The sequence below is a fragment of the Nothoprocta perdicaria genome, unplaced genomic scaffold (genome assembly GCF_003342845.1).
Source record: "Nothoprocta perdicaria isolate Ctin4 unplaced genomic scaffold, notPer1 scaffold_358, whole genome shotgun sequence".
Taxonomy (NCBI): Eukaryota; Metazoa; Chordata; class Aves; order Tinamiformes; family Tinamidae; genus Nothoprocta; species Nothoprocta perdicaria.
This window is the reverse complement of record NW_020455597.1, coordinates 535,066-554,670: the sequence shown is the minus strand read 5'-3', so window position 1 is coordinate 554,670 and position 19,605 is coordinate 535,066. Positions and strand designations below refer to the sequence as shown.

Here is a 19,605-nt window from a genome sequence, read left to right as displayed (position 1 = left end):
TTCAAAAAGCTCATCTCGAAAAGAGCTGCTTTTAAAAGTAATGTAACTCCATGGAAGTTGTTGCTTTGCWGTGGTTTTTGAGCTAAACCTTTACAACGTGAGCTCCCATCTCCCGAGCTCCTTTGGAATCAGCGTTTAGGCCAGTTTTCTGTGSGACAGATCTGGGCTCCAGAAACTCGCAGTGTCTAAGAGCTGTGAAATCAGCCAGGCTGCCAGCACTGTGCAGGGCCATTCATTTACTTGACCCATTCAGATACCCTGTTTGGAGGCCAACAGCTTTTGTTGGGAGGAGGGAGTCTTGAACTGCTTTTAAATAACTTTCAGTTGATATTTCTAAAGCTTTTTTTTTTTTTAAATAACTTTCAGTTGATATTTCTAAAGCTTTTTTTTTTTTTTTTTTTTTTTTTAACTGTGGGTATGTAGAAACTATATATATATATTTTTTTTGTAGGGTTGATCCATACGGGTTTGAAAGGCCAGAAGACTTTGATTATGCATCCTATGAAGCATTTTTTTCCAGGTACCTAGTGGTGCTCACCAGAAGAGCAATAAAATGGTCCAAGCTCTTAAAAGGGCATAACGGAATACAGAAGAGTTTAAAAGGTGAGCTATATGTTTGTTTATAGCTAATAACACGTGACATTGGAGCCACAACAAATCATATTTAAATATATGTGCGTTCTTCTTCAAATGAAAAACAGTAGTGCAAACAGTAGTAGCATGTAAACAAATAGGCAGTTGTTTTGGGAATCATTGATTTGATTTACGGCTTACAAAGAAGTAATCCTGTTTGGCATACCTTGCAATATCTTATTACATCCATAAAATAGATGGATTATACTTTCAAAGTGTCAGTCTGTAGCAGTTTGCCGCATTTTATTCTGCGCTCCGCTTGCTTTAGAAGGCCTGGGATGGTGCAGAAAACTCTGGGACCACAGAGGTCAGGACCTTAGGGCTCTACTAACAGATCTGACTCCTCATACTCCTTCTGAAAAAGGATTTWAAAAATTGCTTTTCATTTCGCAGCTAAGGGGATGTGTGCAAAGAACTAGCAACATGGCGTGCCTCACAAATGGAAGAAAGTAAAATGAATTCAGGAGCTAGTGCAACGTTGAAGGAAATGCTGACGGAGCTGCTAATGCCCAGTTCAAAGAGCAGGAGAACTTGTAATATTTTAGCTTGCAAAAGAGCCAGGAAAGAAGAAGAAAGAGAGTTAGAAGGTGGCAGGGAATCTTGTGAGACTGAAAGGTGTTTTTGTACCTTTTCTGGATTGCTTATTTAAGCATCTAAGTTTTACCCTTTGCTCTTGATGATGTATCTTGTTGCTTCTTCTTGGGAACCTTTTTGAGTTGGGCAGAGTTCTCAGTGAGGCTGTTAAAGAAAAGAACAAGTAAAACTAAGAAACAGCTCATGAGACTGTCTATAGTGTAGATGAATATTCAGAACTGTGCTTCAGGTATAGGCTTTGGGTGCTAGTTCTGCTAGTTAGTTTTCTTGTCAGTAAGAAAAATGATAAATAGCGTTAAATGGAGCAGTGTATTTAGTAGAAAGAGGTTGATTTTGAGCTTGAAGAACACCATAAAATGCAGGTTTGGACTATAACTGCTGGGTCTACACTGCTATTGGAAAGTAGCAACTTTTACTCCCTTCTTTTTCTTCCAAATGCAAAGAAGTCTCTGTTCTGGACATTAAGCTTTGTTGCAGTGCTAACTGYGTAGTTCTTTTAAGTTAGTGAGGGCTTTGAGATTCTGTGGAATTTAATGTTCTAGTTGTTAAAAAAAAAAAACAAAAAAAAAAACCCAAACAAAAAAAAACCCTTGTGTTTTGATTCGTCTCCTTGCCTTGTTAAAGCAAAGGGTGTCGCTTGCAACCCGCAGCAATTCTGATTTGGCCACAGCTGTTTTGCGTAGCCTCTTTCAGCATTAGACACAGAGCYCTGCAGAGATACAAGCAGAGCAAACGCCTCTGGGCTTATTTCAGAGCCAAACCTTCAGTTAAATCTCTCAAGTTGTCCCTCAAACGTYGCTGTCAGTGAAGGGTCCTGCTGCCCAGGAGCCAATTAACACCATTACCACTGTGTTAATCCTCTGTGACAGGCTATGGTATCTTCCCCCGAGCTCCCCTCGCAGAAGTCTGCTGCTGTTTGGGCATTGCAGGGTGCAGTAGATAGGTGGACACAGGCCGCAAATCATGTCTGTAGCAGCAGCATCCTCCACATTTGACCCTAGGATCTCCAACAGCCTCCTGCCATAAACAGCGTAAAGCCTCATTCAGCAAGTTAAACACCATTTTAGAGCATGTTCCGTGCTTTAGGTGTCCCTGCTGGAGCAGGGAGGCTGGACTRGATGATTTCCAGAAGTCCCTTCCAACCTCAACCGTTCTGTAATTCTGTGATTATTGACTTCTGCTTTTAACTTTTACTCCGATTCATACACCATGCATTTTCATGTGTATGTGTGATCTGTCACGTGTAATTAGAAGGAGAATGACTGGAATGCAGTAGAGTTGAGGAACYACAGTCTAAATGTAAAACGAAGGTGGCCACAGTGAGCGTCTGTTCCTTGCTATAGCGTTGACTGAGACCTGTGAGGAGGAGAGCAGCAGCTTCACCAGTGCAGCCTGATCCAGACCCTTGCCCCGTGGTATCCGTATGGAGGTTGAAGCCGGGGCACACTCGCGTGGAATTACTTAAGCAGTTGCTTGGGCAAGTTGTCTCCTGTAAAAGGTGATCCCGTGGCGGTTTCCTCAGGGATCCGTGAGGATGGAGAGCCTTCAGGGTTGCTCGCCGAGCGCCCCTCTCGCAGGACGCGTTGCTGTTGCTCCRAAGCTTTGCTCAGAGCTCGCGCTGCTCTTCCCAATAACATCCGCTCYGTTGCGAGTGGACGAGAAGCTACAACTCACAAGTGTATTTGAATTCCCACTGGGAATTCTCCCGCGGGTCCCCCAGCTACTTCTGCAACCTGTGCCCCTTTTCCCGGTGCCATGGGGCCCTTCCCGGGAGCGAGCTGCCGTGCCAGTGGGGCTGCTTGGGCATGGCATCCCGGCAGCCCCGTCTTGGCATGTGCCACGTGCCAGAGCTCGTCACAGGGAGCAGGGAGGCCAGACACTGATTTTCCGGGCTGGARATGTGGCTCAATCACGTGCTGCTGCGTTTTGCCTTGAGTCCAGTGTGGTGTGTGTACACATATATAATTCTCCTCTATTACGAGGGAAAATAATGAGGCTACTCCTGAGCAACAGCAATTAAGCAGCATATCCTGTTGTTCCGGATCCTTCTGGAAGGGTGGGTGGCAGGAGTTTTGGTTGACAGGTCCTTTCTCTCCTTTCCAGACTCCTTATTTTTGACTTTTTTTGGTACTTCCCCCCGCTCCCTCTCCCCCTGTTACTTTCAGCACCTCCCTCACACGTGGGAAGTGTTTGGTCGCTTGCCTTGGCGCYCTCTCCCCCTCTCCTGAGCGCCTCTGTTTTTCGCTTTCCCCCTTGAGCTGCCTTCTTTGCGGGACCAGGAGACAGGTGGTTTGCAGGTGGGCAGCAAGCTGTCTGCCAGAGTTACCCAAAAGAGCTGAATTCTGACCCAAAGTGCGCTGCGAAAGGGGACTTGGCAAGTGAGCTAGTCTGAACTGACAAGTCACTGAAAGTGTCTTCTTGTCTTGGAGGCTGATAAAATACAGCGAAAGGCAAAAAGTAGAAGTACTGGAAAATGATCCTAGCTAGAAGATTCCTGTTTCAGTGTGGGGGGAAAATGGAGCATCTTAGAAAGTCCACAYCCACTGTTGAAATTCTGTGTTTAAAGTGAACATATACTGCACAGAAAATTGGCTTTCTTTCTTCTGTGGTATATTCATAAAATAAAACATGCAATTTCCGGTAGATGTGSTGTTTTCAGCTCTGCTGTAGAATTTATTTTTCCTAGGGTTTAAGAGAGTTTTTGTTTTTAAATGGGGAATTGCCACATGATTTAGTATGCATGTGGTAAGACTACTTACCATATAACAAGGAAGAAAAATATATTAACATTATTTTTCTTTCTTGAGGGTAACATGGTGTTGGAGGTGTAGGAAAACATATATTTTAATTGCAGGTTTTCTGATTTTTTAAGATGATGTTGCTGTTTTGTGTGCAGATTTTGGCAGGTAGGGTAATGACACAAGGAGAAGCTCCCTCTGAAGACACTGAGGTCTAGTCCAAACACGGGGTGGATTTGCATGGCTGAGGGCAGAGGCGAGCTTGTGGAGCTGGGCCTGCATGGTCACTTAGGGCACAGCCAGGCTCAGGCTGTCCATGTCACAGGAACACACAGTGCTCCAGGAGAGCAGTGAGGACAAGTTCTGCTGCCCTCTGCTCCCCCGGGCTCAGTGTCAAGGCTCTCTTGCATTTAGTGTGTGTTGAGGATGCTCGTCACGCTTTCAGACTTGTTCCAGAAAAGCAGAACATCAGGATTATATGTTTGAGTGTGCTAATGTGATAATTCATCCAATAAGAATATTTTTAGTGGCATTCCCAGGCTCATCCAAACAGCTCTTCCCCTTGGTGTACCCAGGAGAGGGTTCCTCAGATGTATTTCTGCWTTTGCTTGGCCTGTCTATAGGATTTCTTGAGTGTTAGAATTCCAGATGGGTTATAAAGATGAATTGAGGGCTGTTGAAGCCCATGAACACTTCTAAACTACTTCCAGACCATCTGAAAGAAGAGTGTAGCTAAGGTTACTTTCCTGTTGGAACGGTAGAGACTATTCCTGATGGGAACACTAAATAGGAACTGCACTGAAGGCCAGGTGATTATCACAGCAGTGAAGGGTAGGGGCGTTTGCCTTGTCTGAGAGACCAAGTGAGGGAGTTAAGAGGTGGATGAAACGCACTTTGGAGGTRCACGGATCTCCCTGTTCACTGGAGAAGGTGGTTTTTGATACTTAAGGTATAGGCAGGTAAAATAGGGATGAAAATCAGGAAAATGACTGGTTGAGTTGTAAACTCTGGTTTCACTCTGCCAATTTTCAGGCAAACTMCCTTTGATTTAGGCATCACTTAGCTTAAGTTACTGATCTTTGCGACCGGATAAAACTCGATTGGATGATGATTTATTTTGTATGCACAAGGTCACTCATTTGAATCCTGTGGTATTAATCAATGCTATCAACGTCTCTTCCCTGAATTCAGTTTCATGTATTTAGTAAGAAATGCCCAATTCCTTTGTCATTTATTTCTCTAGCACCGAGTAGCACTGATTTACACCCCTGATACCCCGATGAGCAGCAGCAGCAGCAGCATTGGGTCCTCATGTATATTTTTCATTCCTTTCCCAGTACGATGTTGCTTTGGCTGTCATTAGCCTGAGGCTTCTTCCTGCAGTCATGCATCCTACTAACTAATTTACACTGACGTATGCACCAATAATAAATAAATAACTTTGATGAATAAGATACCTGAGATGCAAATTGCTCACGATTTGAAAGAACTTCCCTAGTTGTTGTAGGGGAAAAATCATCTGCTGCTCTGCCAGATCTTTGGTTCTTCAGGGAGCTCGTGCGGATGGTAGCCACAAGTGCTCAAGAGCTAAAAAGGTGCTTCTGTTCCTACCCTACTGTAATTTCAGTGATGAAATCCTGGAGTTATGTCAACAGAGCCAGTTATGCTAGTGTACAGCCTCGCAATCAGAAAGTGGTATCATTTTAGAAGCCACTAGAAATGTAAAGAAAGAAGAAAARCAACTCCAGATCCTTCCTGCATGAAAAAGGGCAAAGACCAATGAGAAGTCTTTGGTKGTTATCTCCATCCGTAAAGACACTGGAAAGATGGAAGAGGGAATCAAAATCCTAWCATGGGAATAGAAGAGGGAGGAAAGTCTGGTCCTGGGAAGTGGTGTGAAGGTTCTGGGTAGCAAGAGCTTAGGAGCCTAGAATGGACCATATAGCTGAGGGAGAAATGCTCATCCTAAACTTCATTATAGGGGAGGGAAAGCACAGTAAGCTCCATTCAGTAGTTTTTCTGTGACTTCTCAGCTTTGTCTTATTCCCTTTCAAAAGTAAAAAATTCAGCGTGCAATGTGTTCTAAAAAGAAAAACTTGTTGTTTTGCAGTGAAGAGATATATCAGGAAAGGCATCCCCAATGAACACCGTGCATTGGTCTGGATGATTGTGAGTGGGGCTCAAGCCAACATGGAGCAAAACCCTGGATACTACCACAGACTGCTTGAGGGAGAGAAAAATGACAAGCTGGTTGAAGCAATCAAAACAGGTTATTGTCCTTACATTGATATTCATGTTTTACTGTCSTGTGCTCTTAAATGTTAAAGATCAAGTTATGTCATGGAAAACTGAGGCTGTTGTAGTAGTGATTTAAATGCAGAATTAACGTATAAATTAGATTAGCCATAAGCTCTTTAACAGTACAGCTCTTTCCAGGTTCATCTTGTGGTCAGAAAATACTAAGGAAGGCTAGAAATGATTTGGAAAACAATTGGAAAAAGAAAGAGCATGCTCTTATATCACCTCCTGAGTGATCACCGCCATACCATGAGAGGTGCCTTTGGGTCTGGTTCTCCCTAGAGCAGCAGGGACGGCTGAAGATGTGGAATGGTGCCCATACAAGACAGATGAGTTAAAGTGGGATTGCAGCGTGGGAAGCAGTCTGCTGAGGAGAAGCTCCTAAGAGACATGCATGGATGAGAAGTGCTGTAAACAGGGTGGACAAGTGAGGGTGACAGAGCCCTGGAACAGGCTGCCAAGAGAGGTTGTGGAGTCTCCTTCTTTGGAGATCCTCAAAATCCCCTTGGACACAACCCTGTGCCGTGTACTCCAGGTGACCCTGCGTGTGCAGGGGGGTTGGACTGGATGATCTCTAAAGGTCCCTTCCAACCTTAAGGATTGTGTGATTCTATGAACGAGAAGTAAATGTTAGTTTTTCTTCTTGCATAAGAACCAAAGGCGYGGAAGGAGATTCACCACGCTGGAGGTTTAGAGCAGAGTGTCGCTGACCTGTGTGGCACTTGTTGCTGGAGGGTGCTGCAGAGGCCATAGCATAAACCTGGCCAGAAAGAATTTAACAGATTGAAGGGTGGGGAAATTACACAGGATGATCATAGTGATATGGGTGTAACCTCTGACTCATGAAGTCCTAACCACTGAATGTAAATCCCTGAAAGAGGAGGAGCAGAGAAGAGGAAACAGCTCTCCTCTCCTCCTCCAGTTTCTTGCTCTCTACCTGAGAGCGTTGGCCAGTGGCCAATGTTGGTGGTGGGTGTTGGGGACAACCAAAACTTGGCCTGCTGGGTGTTCTTAGAAGAAGGCAATAGGGGAGGGCAATAAGGAAGAAGTTTGATGTAACCTGTATTTGTCCTGAACCGTTTCAACTTACTGTAGCAGAATTTTTGTGAAGAAGTTAATCTTGGTGCGATGGCCCAACTTGGGAGTTGGAGGTGGCTGTGCTTGGGGCCAGCACAACGCTGTGGGGCTTCACTAAGAAGGCAAGTGCAGTTGTTGCCACCTTTCCCCCCTTGAAAAAGCTGGGTGCTTGAAGTGAGGGCTTGGCTCATGTTAGTTGTAGTTGTGTAATCATCTGAACTCTGAATATTTTTTGGTTTAGGTCAAATTTATTTCTTTCTTCTCAAACCAAACAGCAGCAGCAACGTGGGCTTTGGGGATTGCACGCCTTAGTAAGGTTTTTTGGAACACAAATTCCCATGTTCCTGCAAATGGGAAGGCTAGGCAGAGATTTCCAGACTCCTGCCCTGCTCCGAGATAGGAAGAGCCGAGCTCTGATTTGATGAGCAGCAGAGGGAACTACTAAGATGAGTTTCCCTGGCAGTGACTCAGGGAAGGAGAAGGCTCTGCACTCTTGACAAGAGGGCAGTTACTGCAAGAGGGCTTGCAAACAATTTCCACTCCACTTCTAGACAGAAACATCAAGGATCATATCAGGACAGCAGGGGGATTTTCACACAGGTGATACTAAGAAAATAATTATTGGGAGGAAGGAAAAATAATGGAAGATGATGTGAATTATGGAGGGAATGATGTTTTAGAAGAGCTAAAGAAGGATGGAATGAGAGAATAAATGCTTAAGGGTAGCGCAGATTTTGTGTATAGTTAACGTAGTGCTTCTCTTAACCGTGCAGATTTATACTGGGCTTTAGCTGAGTGTCATTTCAGTGTAGATTTTGGTTTAACATTGGGGGCATTTCTGCTCATGTTGTTTTCCCATCGCTTTGGTTGGTAATCACAGGGAATAAATCAAGATGTGGAACCTGGCTACCATTCACTTTGTATGTGCAGCTTTCAAAAATGTCAGGCAACTGTGTCTTATTTAGTCCTATAGTCTAGCTGTAAAGTAATGCTGTGGTGCAACAAGAAAACATCAGCCAAGCTTCGTTTTTATGGGGTTAATTAAAGGCATTCTTTCAAATGCAATTTAAAGCCTGCATAAGAGCCCGTGGTGTCTTGTTTTGTTTTGTTTTCGCATGCTCAGAAGCTTTAAACAATTTTTATGTACATTTTAAACTTTTTTTCAATATGGGAATGTTTTCAATGGGGCAGCAGTTAAATAGGRCAGGTAAACTGCAGAGAAATGTTGTTATCTTCTTTTAAAAATCCAGTTAGTAGTAGCAACAAAAGCTTCAGTTAAATCTAAACTGGCCTTTGACCTTTTTTGCTCTTTAACTTGCTGATGTTTAACTGGTGGACTTTATTGCTGTCCTTGTGTTTTATATAGCACTCAGTGTTTCAATGTATTACTTTTTTTCCCCCTTTTCTTTTAAAAGATAAATGAAAGGAGATGGGACAAAATGCTTACAGAAGGCAGGTGCATAAAATTTAGTGGAAATTTTCTTAGCAAAGCTTTTTTTTTTTAATAATAAATGTGCACATATGTGTGCAGACAGATTATTTACACACACACACACCCCTAATCTCTTCGTGCAGTGCAAAAGCCAAAATGTGGATGATTTGTTCATACAAGGAGATTTGGGCTGGTCCCCAGTACCTCCCAGATCCTTGGGCCTAAGCTATGCAGACTGGACAGCAATAGCAGAGTCTTAGTTTAGTTTCTAATAAACTGAGAAAAGTAATTCAAACRGTAGCTGTTGACACTCTCGTTGGAGACAGTGAGAATGTCATGATCAAAGCCTTGCAAGTTTTCTCTGAAGTAGTTAAGCTAGACCTTGCTTAGTCTTCTCCCTGCCACATGAGCCAAAGGAAGAACTGAAGGAGGAAAGTGTACAGTGATACTCCCTCCAAATATTTTCCCAGTTTCCAGTTCTCTCTGGCTTAGGGAATTCCTCCATAAAATGCAGCATGTTTGTATTTAATAGCCCCAGATGGGGGAAAAAGATCACAAAAAAAAAAAATTGCTTCTTTCTCACCTGCTGGTTATGATTTTGCAGACCTTTGTGCTCCCAGCTCACCCAGAAGCATCTCCTCCCCAGGCAAGGAGCTGTAGCCGACCTTGTCCTTGGGCAGGTGGTAGCAATTTCATGCCTGTGATCTTCCTCGCTGCCAGTCGCTGCATTTGGCCAGTTCTGATACCGCCCTTGGGTGATGAGAAGCCCAGGATTGTGCAGTAGTTAAGAGGTAGGGTGCCTCTCAAATTTATAGTGTCAGTTGGTTTGCTTGTTTTAAAGCGGATTCTGCTCTTTGCTGGATACCAAAAAAAAAAAAAAAAAASCATTTTGCATGCTTAGAGGAGCAGAAGCAAGTTACAGATGTAGCAGCAGCTAGATAAATACCAAAAGCACAGTGCTACATGCACGTTGTTAAACTACTTGTGTAATTTACTGAGCATTATATCTGGGAGTAGGGAGGCTCCTGGGTATGAAGACAAGTACAGAGAGGGTAGAAGAGCAAGATAAAGAACCCCTGAGTTAGGGGTACACCTGGCTGCTGAAGTACCCTGGGTTTGGAAAGCACAAGTACATGGTACAAAAACATCTACTGCATATTTAAATTGCATTGCTCCAGAAATAACATCTGCAATTCCAGGTAGCAAAAGAGATGTCTGTATCTTGAACTGAGAATAATGTGGTTTTCTGCCCACATTTTTATGACTGCTTAAGAGGTAGAAATGTTGCAGCCATGTGAAGAGAAAGAAGCCGTCTCCTCTAGGACGCTGTGCAGAGAAATGGAGAGGAAAGGGGCTGCAGGGCCAGCGTGGGTTTCTGTTTCACAGTCACGTTGCCCTGCCCTCTCACAGCACTGAAGGTCAGGCAGAAAAACAAACACTGCTGGGATTCATGTTTTATAGCAAAGGAGTAGCTGGGCTCTTCCTTCTGTGGCCTTCCTCCTTCCTGATCCCATACTCCTGTACGTTATTTGGTTATAGTGCACGGATCTGCACACAACCACAAGATGGAGGGTTTGGGGGTTTATCCAGTGGCACAAAGTGCCGTGCTCTTTAACTGRACAACTTGTTTTTAAAAACTTTCAACCTCTGCAACTTGCATTCCTGTGGAACAGGGACCTGTGTTGGAACTGAGGGAGGCTGATGGGCAGCAGGTCAGCGAGTGGGCTGCACGGAGCAGGAGGAGGAGGTGTGGAGATGTCTCTGCTGGAATATTGCAGAGGGGAGCAGGATGAGCAGCTCCTCTTGCCTGCTCCTACCATTTGCCTCAGATCCTTTCTGGCAGCTTTCTAGTAGCAGTGGGAAAACGTATCATTCTGTGAGTGCTGGCTTAATATGATAACTTTGCTTGTCTTGTGAGCAGAGGGGCAGCAGACCTGGCGGGCGAGGAGGGACGTGCAAGTGGGGGGACGGAGAGGAAGGGAGACCCCCTGGCCTTGGTGCTCTCAAGATGCTGATCTTTGTTAAAGCCCCTTTCCTCAGGCTCAAATGCCTGCACTAAACGTGAAGTACAAAATCCTTCRTGAAGCTAGCAACGACTTCCCCTGCCTTCTCAGAAAAAGGCGCAGGGTAATCGGAGAGCAGCCTGAAGCTGCTGCTGTTAACAGCAGGCCTTCCCCGGGCTGCAGGGTCAGGATGAGCCCAGTGTGATCAGCCTTTTTAGCCTTTGCTCTGTACGTGATGATCTCTTCCTGCTCCCCCCACGGGCTCTGCACGGCTGAAGGGAAGAGCCAGGAGTGAAATGTCAGCGTTAATCTTTCCTGTAACATCCAGCATATACCTTACTGAGCAACAGCTTGTCCTCGGTATGCAGATACTGTGCTGCTCTTCCTGTCAAGAGGAAGACAAGCAGATTTCTTCAGCCTCTAACTCTCTGGCGGGCGCTCAAGTGCTTTTAAAAACTGTGTTTTTCCCTGTGTTGTTCTCAAAAGTCACGAGAGGTGAATTGAAACCGCCTTCTGCCCTCCYGTTTCTGTAAATGATTTATTGACTTAAGAGGGAAGAGATGGTGATTAGTATGGTGGCTGGACTTTCTCGTGGCTTTGAGGGGCTTGCTTAGTTGCTTACAGCTCAGCTTCGTGTCAAAGATACAACAGACTTCTTCCTTTACACAGGAAGAGCAGATAAGACCCGATATCTCTCAGGACACAAACAACTGTGTAACAAAGCTGACTGTGTTAAAGTTTAAAAACAAACCAAAAAGTTCTTATATTGTTAAATAGAACCAAAATAACTGTTCGTGTTTCATGAATAGGTCTTGAGTTTTGGAGATGATGGCAGTGCAATGGGTTTTTTAATGGGATTTTTCTCCCCTGCCCTAGATGTGTAAAAATCACATATGCAAGTCAGGTCTAGTCACCCTGGGTTTCCTCTTTATGGAGTGAAACAGACCAATTTAATTCTGCCTCCTTTTTATCTAACAACCAAAGGACATTTTGGGTGTCTGGCCCAAACCTGTGTGCCCACCTTCTAGATGTTTCAGTCAGGAGAAGTTTGGGTCTGGGAGCAGTGACTGCTTTGGGACATCAGCAGATGTCTTGCTTGTTTAGGATTGCACATGAAGCATGTGGGATGTGTATTGCTATGTGAACTTCAAAAATAAGTCTGCTTCTGTGTGATCTTATATAAATGAAGAAACGGGTTGTGTCTCAGTCGCATCCAGGGGAAGAAATCTTCAAAAAAATAAAGTAGTTTCAAGGAGCTAGGATTAGTTGCAGGAACAGGACTTATTTTAAATTTCTCGGGACTGTTCYGTAGGAGTTCACCAAAGGATAGGGCAGTTGAAAGCTCACTTGCTTTGTTAGGAAAATCTGTGCTTTCCCAGAGCTGCAGCTCATGTATCAGCACTTGGCTAGGTAAATTTGGTTGGTGGTGTTTCCATCAGTACAACGGGCTGGTTTGCTGTCATTTAAGCCTTCACAAATGGACCTTAGAGAAAGTCCAGTCTGTAGGAGCATCTCCTTAGGCCTGCTTAAAATTGATTTCTGTACCCTATTAGGATTTCTGTATCCTATTAGGATTAGTCTTTCTAGAAGTAGATTATCCCGSAATGTAAGATGGCCTTTTAGCCAATAAAGGAGGTCAAGCTCTTTCTTAAAATTCATCCATCAACACCACGGTGTCATGAACTCCGGTGGAGCTTCAGCAGCACTTCAGGAAAGTTGCCAAGATTGGTTGGGAAGGTGAAGGAGGCATTGGCGGTTAATTTTGGTCTTCTCTTTTTCCTTTTCTCCAGACATGAACAGAACATTTCCAGATAATGTCAAATTCCGCAAAACTGCAGATCCCTGTTTGCAGCATACGCTCTACAACGTGCTGGTAGCGTATGGGCATCATAATAAAGCAGTGGGATACTGCCAGGTATGTAGTCAGTGTTTCCTGATCAGTGCTGCCTTTCATCAATGGTAATTGCTTGCTTTTCCTCCATTTGAGTTTACAGTTTTAGATGGTAAAGCTGATGAAAGAGAACAAAATTGGATTCATAAACTTTTTTTGGGTTTTTTTTTTTTTTTTGCCCCAGTGACATTTTAAAAACAGAAATAATCACTATCTGCAGGTTGCCCTTGCTGTGTACAAGGGATTATCATATCTCTGCTTCCTTTGTTTTCACTGAACATTTTTGGAAGAACAGGGAAACCAGAGCTCCTGTGACCCCTCCTAGGATCTTAGCTAGTTTGGGGGGGGATGTTTGTGGAGGGGGGCGTGTTGGGAGCCTTTGTTTGGTGGCATCTCGACGTCTTGACAGTGAAGTAAGAAGAAAAATTACTTGAAATTCCACCTGATGCAGCTTAGATGGCAGCTAAAAAAAGGTGCTGTYGGCATTTCCAAACTGTGAAATTTCTTTTGGGGACACAAAGAAGATACTAGTGGACTCATGGCAATCAGTCGGGAAAGAAAAAGGCCGTTTTATGGATCAAGCAGAAGCAGGAACTGCTATGAGCAAAGTCTGTTCTCGGTTCCTGTAAAGCCCTCCCCTCTCTCCTCCCTTTTCTCACCAAAGGCACATGTGCTTAYGTGGACCTGGGGCCAGTTAAGGAAGTTACTCCAATAAATACATCTRCCCCTGAGTTAGAATGAATTCGTTTATTGAAAGCTGGATAGTAGGTGACTTGCAAGGACTTAGACCTTGACTGAACTTGATAAAGCAAATTTTTGGGGGTCATGCTAACCAATTTTAGCACCAAGATTCTTTGAGATACGAAAGTAATATATGCCTTTTTTTTTTTTTCCTGTTTTATGAGGCCTTTGTATATAGGGAGTTGGACTCACAAACATATACACAGCTTCTAAACCATGGTAGCTTCTGCCTGAAATACATGTCCAATTTTTATTAAAAAGTGTTATTTGTTTTCTCACTGGGCTTATGAACAGACCCCAAGGGGGAATGCAAGAAGTTGGCCAGGAGAGCCTTGTGTGCAGTTCTTTTGACCTCAGGTCCCCTCGGGGGCTGCACGTTATCTTTTGTGGCTAAATAGCTGTATAGCCTGAGAGCTCCTCTGGGCACTAGGAAATTCAAAGTGGAGGCATTTTGTAGCGTTTTGCAGAGTTTTTAGCGAGCAGGGCCCCTGAGCGCCCGTGGGGCTCGCGGCGCGCCGGGCCCCGGCTGCGAGCGCCGGGCCCTGCCGTGTCGCGCTGCCGTGGGGCCGCAGCTGCCTGCCCCAGCGTGAGCAGCGGACGTGGAGCGCCGTGGGTGTTTGCCAGGGAAGCAGCCCGTTGTGCTTGCCGTGCCCAGAGCCTGATAGCCCCGGTCACGGTGGAGGCGACGGGTGGAAAGGCAGCCTGGCAGCCTCCGCCGCAGCCACYGGCAGGGACGAGATGTTGGGGAAGAGGCCGTGTCCCCACAGTGTGGTGGGTCCTGCTGCGGCGGGCGGKCGGGTAGAAGGTGCTGAAGGCAGGACATGAGGCTCTGGGTTAGAGAGGGGCGTGCAGCTTCCCCTGTCTCCCCAGGGCAGGGGCTTGTGGCAGCGTCTGTCTTGCGCCGGCGCTCGCTGGCGGCCCAGCCCGTGGGGACGCTGCGGAGCCGGCACCTTAGGCAGTGCCAGGGAGGCAGAGCTCGGGAGAGGGCAGGGAGGAGACCAGAGAAAGGCGTGAAACCAAAGGAGGTGCTGTGACCGATGCTGTCTGTGCGATAGCCTGTATACATGTACAGGTAACTCTCCTAGCGGGGAGGGCAGCTTGCATGTTCTGCATCGTGCTGCGGCTGATGCTTGTTCACATGTCAGCTTGTTCACGATGGGGCAAAATAATCTTCAGGAACTCCCTGAGGAAGCCGAGGAGAGCAAAGYGGGTAAATCAGCAGCCCTGCCCTCCCTCTGCAGGGCCATGAGAAACGAGAGCGCTTCCCRGGAGCTCTCCGGGGCAGCGTGTTACAGGGAATAGCCACGGGCAGCTCTGTGTGGGGCCGCTCTGGTCCGGGGCCTCCATACAGGTTAAGCAAGTTGTGCCACTGGGATTTGACTGGGTAGGAATTGGGCACTTTTCACACTTCTTGTATCTTTTAAAAATTACTTTCCCTGGCTGTTTCCCTGTCATCTTTACACTGAAAGGAAGGGGCTCCAGTGGCCAGAGTGATTTGCAAGTGGAGTGCTGCAGATGCTAAGGGAAAACAGTGCTGTGTGTGCAGCCCTGTGATGAGCTGAGCAGCAGCWGCTCATAAAACCTGTAACCGTTTGCTGAGGGGCCTTTGGAGGGGCCTTGTGCTGCTGCAGCTGCACCCACCACCAGCAAGTGTGCAGTGTTTGTCATGCACACGGGAGATATCTGTGCTGTGGTGCTAGGCAAACGGGTCACCTGTTGTATCAGGAGAGTTGGAATTTAAAAAATAAAATTACCACTGTCCTGAATTTTATTTTATCTCTGTGAGCTTTCTTAATAGTTTCTGCTAGCTGTCATCCTGCAGGTTTTACAGCTTACTCAATCAGTGGCTCTTAATGACTAGTTTTCACTTAAAATACCCTCTTGTAGGTAGCAGTTCCTTTTGGTATTACAAACTTTGGGGACACGCAATACTTCAGAGCGCTAACCCAAAGGAACAGAAACACTCAGCTTATAACTCTTTAACTGTTTGCATCTTAAAACTTTTTCTGTTTCAGGGCATGAATTTCATAGCTGGATACTTGATTCTTATTACAAAGAACGAAGAGGAATCCTTTTGGTTGTTGGATGCTCTTCTTGGAAGAATATTGCCTGGTATGCTAAAAATTTATAGTTATGTTTGCACATAGGAGCTTGGCTTTGATTTTTTCTTTACATTCATCCCTTTATTAGTTTTTAGTTTTAGGAGATAAAATGGACTTTCATGGGATGAATATTTTCTGTGGATCTGTATTTAAGGCGGCCTGCTTTATAATCAGATTTTAGCCTTGATTCAGTGGTTTGTAAAGATGTTGGTCGGTGGCTCGTTTCTCCCTCCCTCCCTAGCTGCAGCTGCTGGGTAAGTTTCTTCCTGTGCCGGTATCTTGCTGGGGAACCGGCCTRGGGAAGCAGTCACAGATCTGGCACTTCTGCTCCAGGAGTGTGAGAGGCCAGTGAAGCAGGGATCCCAGAGCAGGACRAAGGTGGGAGACGTGCCACAGCTCAAGCAGCGACCCGGATGAGTGGCCTTTCCTTGGAGGCAAAGGGCAAGGCAGTGCTAGCAGCTCCAGCTCTGCGTGGGGACCTTGCACACTGAACCCAGCGTGATTGTGCAGCACGGCAAACAAACCTCAGAATCCCTGTCTGTGTCCACGTGTGAAGGTTTTGTCAAAGCTCTGTTGTTATTCGTGGTGGCCTAGACAGACTGGTAAATATAGTTTAGAGGGCAATTCTGCCCCCACCAAGGTAGACAGCATCTACATCTGCTTCATTCAGTAGCACTCCAGGCTCCCGTGCCTGGATCTCTGGGTACACAAGGGGAGCTCATAGACTGAACTCTGTCCTGTGTGCAAGCTGATTCTGGCCACCTGTGTGAGATAATTCAAAATGAGAAGCAGACCTTAGGCACAGCTGCTCTACACACCTCTAAACATCCGTGGAGATGTCCTGCCTTAGGATTTACAGAGGAAGAATGGGTTGTTGTGACTTCCTCTGAGTACTGTAAAGGACTGACTGTGCTTACAAACTCAAGGTAGAACCATACTCAAAATGGAAGACTAATTTTTGTATGAAGAACCTTTGAAAATCCTGTTTGGCCTAGTTTTGCTTTTTGAACAGTTTTTATGTTTGTTTGGGGTTTTGTTTTGTTTGGTTGTTTTTGTTTTGGCAAGCAGTTGGAGTCTGAACACAGTATTACAGCCTCAACAAAGAGGCTTGTCAAAAGCCTCCACMCTGATGCTTGATACTTGCCTTTCTTTCTCTTCTTGCTTGAGAACAAGAGAGAGACTTTGAGAAAGAAGAGAAAAATCACTGAAGGAATTTTCTAATGCTTTTGAAGGACTGAGAAATTTGTGTTTGCACTGAATACATCATGCAAGAACTCATTTCTGCCTTCTGCATGAACAGAATGGTTCCACGTAGATCACAAATTGCAAAAGTAGAGGCAGGCGGGGAACAATGTAACACGTTKATCTGCAAACGTTTCAGGTTTTATGGCTCTGAAGTTTACTTTTGAACTACAAAAAAAAATAGCTTGAAGAATTGAACTTTGTCTGTTGCTTTTATTCRGCCTTGAGAGCCCCAAGCTGTGCAAACAGGTAGGAAGGAGAGTGAAGGCTGCTGTGTGGCCTGTCACAGGCTGAAATCAGTGGATGTCTTTGCGTTGACATCACTGTGTGGGGGATAAGAGTGAAAGGCAAGTTTGATYGCAAAATGATGCGTGGCAACTTTTGCTGTTCATCTTGATAATCTTATATTTTATCTGGGGCAAGGCAGTAGTTTCAGAAATGCTTATTTGCTATTTTTGGCAAGGGCTTACTTTAATTAGGTTGTCATGATTTCCTATCCTGCTYGTACCCGTTGCTGATGTCTAAATGACAGAAATTGCTCTGATTTTTCCATTCTTATTTGTTGCCTCTCTCTTACACATTGATGATGAGAAGAAACTCATATTACAAAAAGTAATTGCTGTGGATGATGTGCATCTGTTTCAATTTTACTTCTATATATGTTATATAAATATATTTACAGCTTCTTTATAGTTGTATTTTTACTACCCGGCAGCAAGGATCTCGTTACAGATTTTACTCTGGATTCAGCACATCCAAGAAGGGCWCTGAGCTGAAGTGCTGCAGTTAGAAGCCTGGATGCCTAAGTTTTCATTATCAGAAAACTTGTTGCTGCTGTTGTTTTCCTCAATTTTTTTGATAATTCTTKATCATTATGGTGGTGATTCTTTCTTTCTTGTAATTCTTACCTCTAGATGATGCTTTAATAGCTCACTTATAAAACACCCAGCATGATGGATAAAATAAYTGGCATAATTTCAGCCAAGTAAAGTGCACGGGGTGCTCTGCAGAGGCATGGGTAGCAGTCACACTTCACGTTGTTGCTAACAGTTTGTTTAGCCTGCAGTTTTTTGAGGTTTTTCTTCAATTTCATTCCTGATATTCTGCCCTTGATGCGTTTGCATTTCGATCTGTGTGTTTTCTCCTTTCATCCCAATGGATGTGCCTCCAGGACGTGCCCGCTTTTTGGAGCGTGTCCCGTCGCTGACACTTAAATCCATTGTAAATTAGGATAATGTAGTAGAGAGGAGTAGAGAACGGTTCCATGGCATCCCTAGGAACACTTTCTTCCTCAGCCCACCCACTAAATAGTTGTTGCACCCAAAGGGGGTTAGTGCAGGTGTTGCTACAAGCCGGGTGTTGGTGTATGGAGGGAGCAGAGGTGGGTGTTGGTGTATGGAAGGGGATGGAGGGGTGGGTGGTGGTGTGTGGAGGGTGGTGTTGGTGTGTGGAAGGGGTTGGAGGTGGGTGGTGGTGTGTGTATGGAGGGGGGTGTTGGTGTGTATGGAGGGGGGTGTTGGTGTGTATGGAGGGGGGTGTTGGTGTATGGAGGGGGGTGTTGGTGTATGGAGGGGGGTGCAGGTGGGTGTTGGTATATGGAAGGGGGTGCAGGTGGGTGTTGGTGTGTGGGGGGGGATGTTGGTGTATGGAAGGGGGTGCAGGTGGGTGTTGGTGTGTGGGGGGGGATGTTGGTGTATGGAAGGGGATGTTGGTGTATGGAAGGTTTGCATATTTGTGATTAAGTGCAGAGTTCAAGAGAAGAGAGGCTTGAGGGCCAATGTGAATTCACATTAGCATTGCAGGGATGCCTGAATGCAACAGGATAAATCCCATCTCCTCCCGGCAGGAGCTCTCGGGGTGAGAGCAGCGGGGTTTGTGGAGCTGCAGTCGGATCAGTTACTGGGATTGCTCTCACTGAAAGCCCTGCGTAGAGGCTGGCTTGTGCAGTGGTTAACAGTGACCGTCCAGTTCCTGAACTAGCCTGTTCTTGGCCAGTTTTACATGCCTTTATTCTGGAGCCACCACTGCCCTTCTGCAAAACGTCTCCCTTTTATTTGCCCGTCACGTATTTGCAGGGTCCGGACACATGATTTCTCAGTCTTTTTATACTCCTAGGCCGCTTCAGTCAAACTGTTTTCTTGTATTTAGGTCTGTGTTCCTTTTTTTAGCCCAGTAATTATCTTGTGTGCTTGTTCCCATTTGAATTGATGTTTTTTTGGCCATGTGATCAAAATATCCTTTTTTCCCCCCTTTCTGCTGTGCATTGCACAGTGTCATTATTTCTCTCAGGCCACAGTGTTTTATTTGAGGCCAAAATGTTTTATTGCTGGTGACTCTGTGCTTTGGCTCTGTGACCTCAGGACATGCATTGCTCCTCTGCATGCAATACCTTGGTTCCCTGGCATTGCTCACAAATTGTTTTTTTCCCCACCATTTGCAGCAACTCGTAGCACCTTTTGGCTGAACTCTATTTGCACGTTCTTGCCCTCCTCTTTTTCAGTATCTCTCGTACTGCAGCCCTCCAGGTAATCCAGCCCTTTGGCTGTGTTACATCCTTGTCATCTGCGGCAGGGCCCTTCCGCATTAACAAAATCAGCTCTTCCTTTTTGTCTCCAAGGTTGTTAATAAAAATTATATATAAAGTTGAGCCTACGAGTGTTCCTCTAGGGTCAGTCTACCAATCTTCCTTCAGCCTGCTATTTTTTTTACTTTTTTACTTTTTTACTTTTTTACTTTTTTACTTTTTTACTTTTTTACTTTTTTACTCTTTTACTCTTTTACTCTTTTACTCTTTTACTCTTTTACTCTTTTACTCTTTTACTCTTTTACTCTTTTACTCTTTTACTCTTTTACT

The 19,605-nt window shown here is 45.1% G+C and overlaps 1 protein-coding gene across 1 annotated transcript in view; it reads left to right on the top strand.

The window, feature by feature from the left end:
* Positions 1-6,079: 6,079 nt before the first annotated feature.
* The window catches only part of GRTP1 (growth hormone regulated TBC protein 1), a 22,078-nt gene continuing 8,552 nt past the window's right edge, over positions 6,080-19,605 (top strand). The window contains exons 1-3 of the mRNA XM_026044297.1: positions 6,080-6,234; positions 12,566-12,690; positions 15,423-15,519. Of these exons, the coding sequence (XP_025900082.1) occupies positions 6,129-6,234; positions 12,566-12,690; positions 15,423-15,519 (328 nt within the window). The 5' untranslated portion in view covers positions 6,080-6,128. The remainder of the gene's footprint in view (positions 6,235-12,565; positions 12,691-15,422; positions 15,520-19,605) is intronic.